The sequence below is a fragment of the Lactuca saligna genome, chromosome 7 (genome assembly GCF_052625555.1).
Source record: "Lactuca saligna cultivar CGN05327 chromosome 7, ASM5262555v1, whole genome shotgun sequence".
Lineage (NCBI taxonomy): Eukaryota > Viridiplantae > Streptophyta > Magnoliopsida > Asterales > Asteraceae > Lactuca > Lactuca saligna.
Window position 1 is genome coordinate 127,841,745 of NC_136423.1, and position 13,249 is coordinate 127,854,993.

Genomic DNA, 13,249 nt, shown 5'->3' on the forward strand with positions numbered 1-13,249 from the left:
TTTAAAATTACTAAATTAAAGATTCATTAATTTTCTTTATTTATTTATCTAATTTATTTTTTTAACTTTAAAAGAGAAAAAAATACTTTAATTTTTATAATTCAATATTTTCTTATTTTTCTTATAAATTCAAACTTCTCAAACGTTTACAATTTTGTATTTAGTTTTTTTTTTCTTTTAAATAAATTCATGTAATATATGAGTCTCACACCTAGTATGTAGTATACACAAACGTAATCCTAATAAAAAAACAAGATATATATGTTGTCTATAACCAAAATATTAAGGTATATATTATATTATTTATGAAAATATGTATATATTGTTAGAAATGATTTTTTGGTAAGTTTTGAATAATAATTTACACCAAATAAAAACTATAATAGATGCTTGAATAACAATCGTATTTTCTCAATATATATATTTTTAAACCAAACAAAATAAAAAAAATGCTAAATAAATTCCAAATGTAACCACCAATAAAAAGTTGAAGGTGAAGAATTCAATTATAAACAATAACAAAGGGTGTATTTTGTAATTCACCAATTGTCATTCCCACATGGAAGGGAATTTGAAAATAAAAAATAATATAAAAAATGCAAAAATAGTTGTAGTGGTACAAATCAGATGCTTCCTCCTCCGTGCTAGTTACAGTTGTGCCAAACCTACATACAGAGAGAGAGAAAGAAAGAGAGAAAGAGAATGTGTACCCATCAATAGCTGTGGTTAGACTCTCATCATCTCACACAGCTTCAAATCCAATCAAGTCTCCATATTTCAGAGGAAAAAAGGTTGATAATTGAGTTGCAACAAGGGGGGGCAAAGAGGTAGTGAGTGCACAGATGCGTTGCAAATGGGGAAATCCGAACCCCAATTGCCAATTCACAACCAACAGGAGCAGAATCATGATGGGGTTTTTTCGTTTGTTCGATGTCCGATGTGTTTCTCGAGAATCGCTCGGTTTTGTAGTTTCAAATGCGTGTTTGTTTTGCTTCTCAGTGTTTCTGTTCTCCTCACTGCGGTTTTTTCAATCTTCCATTTACACCATAGACAATCTGGGTTTGATGCAAAAGCTTCAATCAAGCACAGTGGTAATTCTTTTGTGATCGTGTTAGATTTAAACAGTATGATTTGGGTTTTTGTTTTGTTTTTTATTTTGAATCTCCTTTAACGTGATTAGGGTTTGTTTTTTGTTGCTGATTGATCATATGATCTGCAACGATCTGGGAATTGTCTTGCTGTTTGGCTTAAATGTTAATTTTTAGATTGTAGATTTGAAATTAACGTTATTCTTGCAAAATTGAGCAAATGCACTAATTTGAATTATGAACAGTATCTTTTTATATACGATTGTTAGATGTTGATTTTCATACATCAACTTTGCTTAATAGTATTCTCCTAGCAATGATCTGAGATTGGATCTGCTTCCTCCTAATTTTGAGCAAAATCTTCATGTATCTTATGATTGCAGCCACTGTACAAGCATATTTCAGATTACAAAAGCCTATTTCATATCTTCTTCCTCAAATCGAGAGACTAGAGTACGATATAAACGCAGAAATAGGCGTTCCTTACACAAAGGTTTGCTAATAAAATCTTTATTCATCATTTAACTTCCACCCAAAAATGCATCATTTTTCATTTACATTATTATTACAACCACCAATTTGTTTTGTCATGATTTACAGGTTGCGATTTTATCGATGCACAAAGCAAGCGCATCTAATTGGACCCATGTGGTGTTTGGATTTGTCCCCGATCCCATAAATTCTCCAATAAATCTTGTTTCTTTAAGTGTTTTGAGACCATTGTTACTCGATCTGTTCAATCGACGTCTCAATTTGACATTGACGACTTCCATTTTTGGAGATCCATCTTCATTTGATCTTGTGAAGTTTCCTGGTGGAATCACGATTATCCCTAAACAATCTCCAACCATTTGGATGCTGCGACAAGCCCTTTTCAATTTTACCCTCCCTAATTCTGTTCGTGAAATTGAAGAAAACTTTGGTGAACTCAAGGAACAACTAAAATTAGGGTTGCACCTAAAACCTTATGAGGTAATCTTTTTTTTACTAATATTGACATACACTAAGATATGGTGTTGTTTCCTTTTTACTTATGTTTTTGTGAGTAAATAATCATTTTTCCGTTTGAATGTGAGTAAATGACCATTTTACCCTTCTGTTAACAGAGTGTATATATGCAAGTAACGAATAAAGCTGGATCAACAAGAGACTCTCCAGTTACAGTCCAAGCATCAATAGTATCTGATCTAGGCAACCTTGTGCCCCTAAGATTAAAACAATTGGCACAAACAATTACAAAATCGCCCCCCGCAACAAACCTTGGCCTAGATCACTCTGTTTTTGGTAAAGTAAAAGAAATTAGTTTATCTTCTTATCTTTCTCATACCCTAAATGCCCCTGCCCCTACCCCTACCCCTACCCCTGCCCCATCTCCTGACCTAAACGATTACGCGGGACCCACCATGTCACCGAGCCCTCAAAACCATGCTCCGGTGCCAAATTCCCCTGCACCTTCGGTGCACCGATCTTGTGGTGGGCCCAAGATCTCGCCTATGTATGGTCCTGGTCCAATTGCTTCACCACCCATGAGTGAAAAGTCAGAAATGCCCCCGGGTCTTTCTCCTTTACCGGTTGTGTCATTTGGGTCAACACATGGTCAACAGAAAGGGGATGAAGCGGGCCCACCAGTTTCAGTCGCACCAACCGTGTCTTGTAAGTTGCCTTTTAATATTTGTTATGTTATTATTTTAAGTAATTTATGATTTTTTGAAGTTAGTTGCTATAAACATTGCTATAAAAATATTCTTTTTTAATTTGCATATTTTATAAAAGAGTAAATTACACGAATGGTCCCTATGGTTTAGGGTAATTTGCGTTTTTGGTCTCTAACTTATTTTTTTAACTCAGAAGGTCTCTACTGTTTGTTTTTGTTACACGCTTGGTCCTTGTCTTACCTAAAAAAACTATTTTTCCCTTGATTTTTTAATTTATTTAAATAAACACACCTCAAACCCTACCCCTCACCTTACCTTACCTTACCTACCCCATCATTTTTCCGTATTTAAATAATAGTCTTTTTAGGTAAGATAGGGACCAAATGTGTAACAAAAACAAACAGTAAGGATCAAGTGCGTAACAAAAACAATCAGTAAGGACCAAGTGCGTAACAAAAACAAATAGTAGGGACTTTGCGAGTTGAAAAATAAGTTAGGGACCAAGCGTGCAAATTACCCCAAACCATAGGGACCATTCGTGTAATTTACTCTGAATAAAATAGATTTAATTAACCAAAAAATTATAGATATTTAAAACTAAATATGACCAAGGGGGGTAAATGAAAATGTTGTTGAGAGGATAGGGTAAAGAGTCAAAAAGATAAAAACAAAATAAGCATTTTTGGGAAAATAAGTGTTCTTTTAAATGCACAAAATTGTAATAAGCTTTTGAAAAGCTTTATACCCCATTAAGCCGAAATATATAACAAATTTGTCCTCATTTATTTATATTTTCCTTCCATTTCTTCAAGTGTGCTTTCATTTTCTCTAATATTAAAGAAAAATTATTATCCACACAACACTAATAATGGGAAAAAGGAGGTTTGACCTTTTGAGGGGCAAAATGGTAGTATTTCACTCGGAGAATTGAAAGATCCAATTGGATATCCTCAACATTGTGGAAGGTCACCATATAACTCCCTTGACTTTTAGCAAAATCATAATCAAGGGTCAATTTAGTAAATATAAGCTCATAAAGTCAACGAGGGCTAATTGGTAGGTCAAGGAGTCACATGGGATCATATAATACATTAAGGAAACTTGGAAGTTTATATATTCTTTAGGTACAATGAGGACTTCATAAAAAGTCAATGGTCAAAATGGTTTTATGAGTTTCCATCATGGTATTTTTCCTTAATTATAGGATCCACATAGAACATTAACATAATTTTGTGGAGGATTTTGGATATAACCCTTTGTTAATTTGTTGTTTAGCCACAAAATTATTTATTTATTTAGCCATCTAATTATTATTATAATAAACATAAAATATAATTGTTCGATATAATGATGAAAGTATGTTGCACTAATTGTTACCTTCGAGTTCACTTATAATCACTCGCTATTAATTTGTTTCCACAAGATTCCCTCAATGTTGTTTCTTCACCAAAGGGTATTTTAGGTATTTGACAAAGAGTCGACTATCTAATATTCTTTCCTCCGTTTTTGCAGCTTTATCAAATGGTTCTTTCAATCACATAACATGGTGTTTACTCTTCTTCTTTACACTCGTGACACTCCTCCACACATTATAATGTCTGATCTATCTGTTCCATGTTGGCTGTGGGACCGGTTGATTGAGAGATCCAGGGGTGGAGTTTACCCTTTTTACAAAGTATAGTACAAACTTTTTATGCATTGACATGATACACACACAAACACACCTTGATACACACACACAAAAATATTGTACATGAACAAGAAAAAGTTGCGGGTCAAAGTCAAATGGTGGCAGGCCGCTTTGTGTTCCATGTTGTGAAAGATAGAAAATGGGAATGTTTCCCGAAGGGAATTGTTCTTGAAAATGTCGGCTAATTGAGAAGTTTAATGTCTCCATGTCGTATTATTGAATCACAACAAACGGTGTAACTTATGTTGGTTGTTTTTATAAGATAAAAGAAAAATAAGATCACAACTTTATTGTTATAAGAAACATAGTGAAAAATGAGATGCATCCTTTTTATATGAAATTGATTATGGTTTGTGGTTGATTATTTCACATTGCATTTTTAGTATGTGGTAAGGAGACCTGACAAAAACATAATCTCAAGTTGTGTTTGATATGGATTGGATTTAAAAGATCAGAATAATTTTGATGTGAGATAAATTATAACTTTTTATCTCACTTGTAAAGGTGGAATATGGATTCGCCCTTTATTTCTCGATTGTATAAAACATTTTAATGAACTTGCCACCATTAGAACACTTCTTTTGTAAAAAAAATTATTTCGTAAAAAAACAAAATAAAAAAAAAATTCAAATACAAACCCAATAACCAAATTAACAAACTCTAAATCATTTAACCTAAATACCTATATGAATGGATTTAGAATCATGTCAAAACATGGTGATATGCTAAAATAATGAAAATCCAATTGCGTTAACAAATAGGTATTACAACTAGGGCTGTAAACGAATTGAACGTTCGGCGAACCGTTCGTGAACTGTTCGGCGGGAAGTTCGTTTATGTTCGTTTATTTAATAAATGAACGAACATGAACAAAAATTATCGTTCGTTTATTTAAACGAACGAACATGAACAATGGTCTCGTTCGTTCATTTATGTTCGTGAACGTTTGTTTATGATGTTTGTTTACGTTCGTTTATGTTCGTTCGTTTAAGTTTATTTATATTCATCTATATTCAATTAATTTTCATTATATTGCTATATTATATGTTCGTTTATGTTCATATATGTTCAATTGTGTTTATTTTATCTTTGTTCGTTTATGTTTGTTCGTTTATGTTCGTTTAGCATGTTCACGAACATAAATGAACGAACATGAACAAAGTAATTTGTTAAACGAACGAACATGAACAAGAAAATCCCGTTCGTTTATCCGTTCGTGTTCGTTTGTTGTTCGGCTAACTTAAACGAACGAACATAAACAAGACCTTATTCGTGTTCGTTTGGTTCGTTTACAGCCCTAATTACAACTATAGGTAGAGTTAGCAATGGGTCTATTTGGGTTGAATTTGGGTTTAACCCATCTATTAATTACGTTGAAGTTTTCAACCCAACCCAACTCAAACTATTTTATTAAATGGATTAAACGGGTTAACCCACTTAACTTAAATGGATTAAAGTTTCAACCCAACGTGTTAATTTTGGATTGCATTCGGGGTAGGTTAGCGGGTTGAATCGATTTTTACTGGGTCTAATTATAGGACATGCATTACAATGACTAACTTATGATTTATGGAGTTTCTTTATGAACATAAGAACTCCATGATTCATAAACCAAAACACAATTGGAACTTCATTCAACATCAACATAACACCAAGATTTTGACATGTTGATTCAAAATCCATAAAATATATATATGGTTCAACTCTTTTTGGGTTCCTTTGATTTGGTTATCAATTTCGTTTGAGGATTATTTGATTTTGAATTTTAAGGAAATCGAGTTTATTATATAAAGAAATGTTTTACATGGAGGGTTTTTTGTTTTTTTTTTTTTTTTTTTTTTTTTTTTTTTTTTTTTTTTGTGTGTGTGTGTGTGTGTGGGGGGGGGGTTGAAATTGGTATTCGAATTAGGTATATGACGAATATGTTAGGACATTCATTAAAGCATACGTGGATGCAGACGAGAGCAAATAGTCATTTTATCACTCAACGTTTATTTTTGAGTAAATTAGACGAATGGTCCCTATGGTTTGGGGTAATTTGCGTGATTGGTCTCTAACTTATTTTTTTAACTTGGAAGGTCCCTGTTGTTTGTTTTTGTTACGCGCTTGATCCCTACTGTTTATTTTTGTTACGTGTTTGGTCCCTATCTTAGCTAAAAATACTATTATTTAAATAGGAAAAAATGTTAGGGTAGGTAAGGTAAGGTGAATGAGTGAGGTTAGGATTGTGTTTATTTATATAAATTTAAAAAATCAAGGGCAATATTGTCTTTTTAAGTAAGATAGGGACCAAGCGCGTAACAAAAACAAACAATAGGGATTTTCCGAGTTAAAAAAATAAGTTAGGGATCAAACGTGCAAATTACACTAAACAATAGGGACCATTCGTGTAATTTGCTCTTTATTTTTAGCACAATCCAAGTCACATACCATGATCTTTTCATCAACCACACGGAGGAAAAGTGTAATCTAATCTTACCAAAATTTGTAACTTATAAGGAATTAGTTATATCTTACAAAATTGTCATCATGAAATATTTTATTTATTAAAAAGTGTCGTTAGTATACTTTTATCAAATATATATAAGCACCGTATGTACGTAATTCCCTTGAATACATCCGGATTAGTGGATTTGTTTTTCCTTAGAATTAGAATTTATTTTTCTATGTAAAATATATATTTTTTTTATAACAAAACAGACTATGCTTTATATGAGAAGAAAACACAATAGTTTGTAAATTGGCGGTCTTAACAAATTATAATTTCATTTGGTAAGTTTGCACATTTTATTCTCTTTTTTTATTATTATTTCTAATCAGTTTTAAGTAAATTGATCGATAATGTCTAAATATTTTCTTTATTTAGAGTATGGATCAATAGTGTCATCAAGAAACTTAGTATAAAATTAATAATTTTTAATTATAAAATGATTTATTTCTAGAAATATGAATTCACCATTAAAATTCTTCATATCCTCGAGTATCAGTGGAGTGTGTCACCAACAAATTGTCCTTAGGAACGTGTTTGAGTGTCATATTTGGTGTATTTTGTGCGTAATCATTTAAAAATGAGTTAAAAAAAACAAACGAACAAACAAAAAAGTTTCTCTCTCCTTGCCAACCTGCTTCTGAAATGCCTGTCTAATTTTGTGCGTAATCATTTAAATTTTTTACATAAATAAGTTAAAATCTCTTACCCAAATTTATTTATTTTGGTGTTTAACCTATTATCAAATTATTAATTGACCATAATGACTAAATTGTTAACATTATGTTCTTTTTGAGTTTTTTTAGAGTTATGGAATTATGGATTTTTTTTTTCTTAACGATTTTGTATAGGAGCGCAAGAGAAGTAAAAGGAAGGGAAGTTCAAAATATTTTTCTTAAGTCCGACTTTAGAGAAAAGATAAGAAAAGATTATATAAACTTTTATAATAACAAAAACATGCCTTCTATTTTGCCATAGATTATATGTTTTTGCAATCGCACCAACTTTTTACGTAGCAACGACTCAATTCACGAATTGAAGGTTATGGTAACATACATTAATAACCAAATGAATATTAAACATTATAAGAAGTACACATCATTATAATTTTCATGAGACGTATTTTACTAGGATTGGAACAATCTAGAGAATATTAACATGAACATCACACAAGAATAATCCAAATAAATAGTAGCGTAAGGATCCAATCCAACACATATCTTTGATAGAACCGAATTTCAATATTTCCATTGAATAATATTGTCATTTTTAAATTGTTCAAATGACATACATTATGAAATTTATCTTATCTTGTTTAGAACGTTTTAATATATATTATTTCTAAAAGGTGACACCAAATTAAATAAGAAGTCATAAACCGAACCAAGTGTGTCGCCAATTCTATCTGCAAAATATATAGGATGATCATTAGGTGGTTAACTACAAATAAATAAACGGAATTCAAATGAAAACAATGTTCAAGATTTATATATACGAACCTAAGAGAGAAGTTGGATTATTCATGTCATGAAAATTAGCATGTCCAAACGTCGAGTTTGAGAAAGCTCTGAATGGCCATAAAGTGATAAATTGCTCTAAGCTCCGATTCATGTTGATAGAGTTTCGAGAACCTTGTCTTGCAAAACCATCTTCATCATAATGTGTTTGCGCATAGTTGTTTGAGAGGCCTTGTATCACATATCGACATACGGGGCATGTATTATGAACACTTAACCATGGTATGATACAATCGGGATGATAAAAATGTTTACAAGGTAACTCCCTTACTTCTACTCCAACCTCAAATTCGTCTTTACAAATTGGGCAATCTGAGTCGTTAGCCAAGTGAGATTGAGTTAGGCTGACAAGTGGCAAGGCTTCGATAACTGAAATTGGAGTTGGTGGTGACCTTGTGCCTTCTTCTTCATTGGAAACATCATTCAGTTCCTCAAAAGTTGCATTTTGATGACTTAGAGATCCGCCATTCGGTTGCAAGCCAGTCACATGGAAAATAAAATTGGAATCTAGACCTTGTTCAATTTCAGTATTAAGATCTTGTTGTCTGATAAATTGTGGTGGTGGCTCGGGTGGATCAAATAGAAGAGCCAAATTCTCTATAAATTGTGTGGCTAAAGATGGTTCAATATCTGCGATGTTGGATACCAACCTAGGCCGTTGGAAATCAAGCTCATCAGGAATTATACCTAAACATCGTGGGCAGACAGTTTCAGGTATATTATTTGAGTTGGTTCTAAATGTTCTTTGACAGCGTCGACACCAGTAGTAATGATAAGTTCTCATCCTTTGGTTCCCGTTGGCGATTACACGACGGCGAGGCGGAAACGGCATGTTTAGAAGGAGAAGATAGCAAATAAGAAGTAGTGTGTTGATAAAGGTGTGAAAAGGAGAAAAATGTTGATGAAATGTATATATAAGGTGTGTTTAAAGAATATAGGAAAGATAAGGGATGACTTTGGTAAGTTGCAAAAGGTCTAAGGATTCTTGACTTGTGATGGTTTTCTTTTGCCTAATATGTATGTCATGTCACCTTCTCAAAAAGGCTAAGCATGTGTGAGAGGTTGGAAACCGAAAGGAAACTGAAGTATTTCGTTTAACGACTCTAATCTCTCATGTAACAAACAATATTATGCATAATTTTATAATTTTGCAAACAATTGATTTTCTAGACTAAAATTATATAACATGTTAGGATAATGCCAAAATATTCCTTGTATTTATATATAATATCAAAAAAATTGTACTGTTTCTTGGATATCGTATCAACGATAATACACATACCGATAAATCTTTTTAAATTATTACAAATATAATTGTCGTTCTAAATACAAACTTATAATATCATTTATCATATAGTACTCAGCAATTTAGACCAGTGTATTTGACAAATAATCTCTACAAATCCAACTTACTTGAAAAAATAAAAACATCATAGTTGAAAACTCTGACATTTGATACTAGACAACTAGTTGGTTAGCATAAGGGCCCAATACTCGAAAAAAGCCCAATCCATATTAGAATTAAAACTATTAAAAGGTAGATTTTTTTTTTTTTTTTTTTTTTCTAAGTAATGTAGTGGTGTGTGAAGTACAATGACTAGAAAATAGAAATACGAAACCCTAATTTTTCTATATATAGAAAGCACTAAAAGTCGGATACCTATTAATACAATTAATACTCTTGTTGTTTTTGCATTTTCCTAAGTATGTTGGTGGTGTAGAGCTGACGTGTCAAGTACAATTACTAGAAATACAAACCCTAACTTTTTATACATAAAAAGCACTAAAAGTAGGATACCTACTATGTATCTAAACATACAATTAATACTCTTACTTTTGTACCTAATTATTATTATCATCATCTAACAAACGTATTATTGTCTTCTTGAACCAAATTATCAACCGGGTTTAAAGCCCCCCATACGGATGCATCCATGTATCCAAGCTCATACAAGTTATCAAGAATCAAATCGGCTGCTGGCTCCAACGCCCAACTGAATAGCTGGTTTGAGGAAATTAAGGTTTAATAGTAAATCCTCCAAGATAATGGGAACAATACTGTTTTAATATTAATGTTATTACAAAAAAAATTGTGTTAAGTTGTATTGTACCTCTCTTGGGGTTGCTCTATTTTCGGGATTACAATCGGGGCTGATTCCGATGTTTTCCAGCCCCAAACGAGTGGCTGGAAAAGCACACACACGGACCTGTAAAACAAAAGAATATTACAAGGGTAAAATGGTCATTTACTCATATAAGTAAACGAATAGTCAAATACAGATAAAAGTTAAAAGTTAAAAGTTACCGTTTGAGCAGCGGAAGTTGGTGGCATAAATAAAGTCAAACCGCCATCTACACAGAGTCTATTGCGGAACACAATTGCTGGTCTTGGTGCGAGGTATCTACAAAGGATATTTATTTTTATTTTTTTATATTACATTTATGATGTCATAATTCATAAACATGAGAACAAATTAGTTTATTCATTGAAAAAGAAAATTAATATACCCTGGAATGAAAGAAGAAGTAATTACTGCATTAATAAGATCCTCCCTGGAATCAAACTGATCAACAAGTAAACCTCTTGGTCTCCATAGAATCTGTGTTACAGCAACTGTATTCATATTCATAATATAATTTATTAGAAACTGTATAAAAAGACGTAAATGCCCTTATCATTGAAAACACGATATGCTCACCTCTAACCCTTCCGTTAGACCTTATATGAGCATCAACTGGAAGAAAATCTTCAAGAACTTCTCTAAGAACAGCCTGTCCCCATTAAAACATTTGTAAGAATGAAGCAAAATGATACAAACAAAAAGGATTTTAATATATATAAGTTGAGAAATATACACCAAGACGAAATGCAGTGCCTCTAGTTCGACAATCTTGAGCCAAAATCTTTGTAGCTTGTAAGGCTTCTTCCATACTTGCCCCTGATGCAACAACTGCACATACAATGGCACCAGCTGAAGAACCAGCTAATGGGGTTGTATCCTGATTCAAAATATACCAAAACATCTTTTAGGATTTAGGAATTAAGTTCGTATTGATATGAACCCTAATTGATGCTTGCAGACATGTAGAAAACTATGTCTTGGGAAGCAAATGTTAGCGTGGTTTACTCAGAAGAAACCTAACTGATACCAAGCAATCTGATTACACATGATCTGAAAAGGAAAGGGAATGGAATGATGTACCTTAATGTAACCCTTTTCGATTAGAAACTTGGCAACACCAAGATGATAGGGAAACAAAAGTCCAGCGGCGGAGAAGCTAAACCCAGGGCTAGTCACCGCCTTCCGCTCTCTTTCCGCTTCCACATCCTTCAGCCTCTGCTCCCACACCACGTCTCCATCGTCCACCACCGCCGCAATCTCCTCCTCCTTCACCTCTTTCCGATTCCTCGACCTACTCCAAAAATACGACTCCTTCTTACCCCCTAATTCCTCGCCAAACATCCTAACTTTCTCCTCCGAATCCAATCCCCTTTCCATCGCATTTCTGCTCTTAATAATTCGAGATGCTATCCCTAGGAAAAGCTCACCCGTTGCCACTGCAAAGGTCCTCTTCTCCGACGGTGATGGCGGCAATGGTGGTTGGTTGGGGTCGGGGGTGGTTATGTTGTTTGGGTCTTTTGAGGTGGCTTTTATGGAGAATTGTATGGTTGGAGGATGTCGAAAGAGGGTGCTGGTGGTGGAGTTAGGATTAGGGTTAATGGAAGGACGGTGGAAGAGGGTGGAATTGGAAAGTGAAGTTGTCATCGGAGAAGAATAGGGCGGTGGAGGACGGCGGTGGTAGTTATAAATGAGTTTTTGGACGGAAGTTTTGGTGTATATACCCATTTTTTTTCGATTAAAATATTAAATTAAGACGGAAGTGTCCAAATTTATAAGGTGACATAATCAATAACAAATTTTGTTTGGCTGTAATTTTTTTATTAATATTTCATTTAAAATATAATTTAGGGTTAATCACAAATATAGGTCCATTTGTGTATATATTTTGTCTTTTATGTGTGTTGGTATACATATGATTAGGACCGTAAACGAACTGTTCGTGAACCGTTCGGTGGGAAATTCGTTTATGTTCGTTTATTTAATAAATGAACGAATATGAACATAAATTCTCGTTCGTTTAGTTAAATAAATAAACATGAACACCGGTCTCGTTCGTTAGATTATGTTCGTGAACTTTTGTTTATGTTGTTCGTTTATATAAGTTCCTTTTATGTTCATATATGCTTAATTTTGTTTGATTATATTTTTATATTATATGTTCATTTATGTTCATATAGGTTTAATTATGTTTGTTTATCTTTGTTCATTTATGTTCATTTAGCTTGTTCACAAACATAAATGAACCAACATGAACAATGTAATTTGTTAAACGAACGAACATGAACAAGAAAACTCGTTCGTTTATTTGTTCGGCTAACTTAAATGAACGAACATGAACAAGCTCCCGTTTGGTTCGTTTACAGCCCTACATATGATCATTGAATTTATTTAGTTTGTTCATATAATATCATTATAACTAACTATTGTATGTTTAATCAGTGTTCGATATCATTTGGTAGCTCTGACGAGACTCTTGTCATTTTCTCCGGCGAGTCAACATGAATTTTCCTACGAGTTCTTGACACATCATATATATGTTCTTGGTTTTTAGATTTGTATTTTAAACATTCACAAAAATTTGTGAAAATTTTCTTAAGTGAAAACCCACATAATGAATTGATATATGCAAAGTGAGTAAATGATAGGGCTGTCAAATCGGGCAGTCGTGTCGTGTTTTTGTCTGACACG

At 33.0% G+C, this 13,249-nt stretch overlaps 3 protein-coding genes across 3 annotated transcripts; 1 reads left to right on the forward strand and 2 right to left on the reverse strand.

Moving 5' to 3' along the window:
• Positions 1-624: 624 nt before the first annotated feature.
• Positions 625-4,797, forward strand: LOC145004834 (uncharacterized). The gene is made up of 5 exons (XM_078963841.1): positions 625-1,091; positions 1,472-1,581; positions 1,689-2,060; positions 2,195-2,741; positions 4,256-4,797. The coding sequence occupies exons 1-5, from the start codon at positions 854-856 to the stop codon at positions 4,336-4,338; spliced, it is 1,350 nt and encodes a 449-aa protein (XP_078819967.1). The 5' UTR covers positions 625-853; the 3' UTR covers positions 4,339-4,797.
• Positions 4,798-8,051: 3,254 nt separating this feature from the next.
• On the reverse strand, positions 8,052-9,321 carry LOC145005613 (E3 ubiquitin-protein ligase RZF1-like). Its single transcript, XM_078964725.1, has 2 exons — positions 8,421-9,321; positions 8,052-8,326 (listed from the first exon to the last, which is right to left on the reverse strand). Exons 1-2 carry the CDS (start codon positions 9,268-9,270, stop codon positions 8,247-8,249), a joined length of 930 nt encoding a protein of 309 aa, XP_078820851.1. The 5' UTR covers positions 9,271-9,321; the 3' UTR covers positions 8,052-8,246.
• An 841-nt stretch (positions 9,322-10,162) lies between these two features.
• LOC145006472 (Acyl transferase/acyl hydrolase/lysophospholipase superfamily protein) lies at positions 10,163-12,284 on the reverse strand. The gene is made up of 7 exons (XM_078965556.1): positions 11,642-12,284; positions 11,295-11,438; positions 11,138-11,210; positions 10,947-11,052; positions 10,744-10,840; positions 10,550-10,645; positions 10,163-10,440 (listed from the first exon to the last, which is right to left on the reverse strand). The coding sequence occupies exons 1-7, from the start codon at positions 12,203-12,205 to the stop codon at positions 10,297-10,299; spliced, it is 1,224 nt and encodes a 407-aa protein (XP_078821682.1). The 5' UTR covers positions 12,206-12,284; the 3' UTR covers positions 10,163-10,296.
• Between the last annotated feature and the right edge of the window lie 965 nt (positions 12,285-13,249).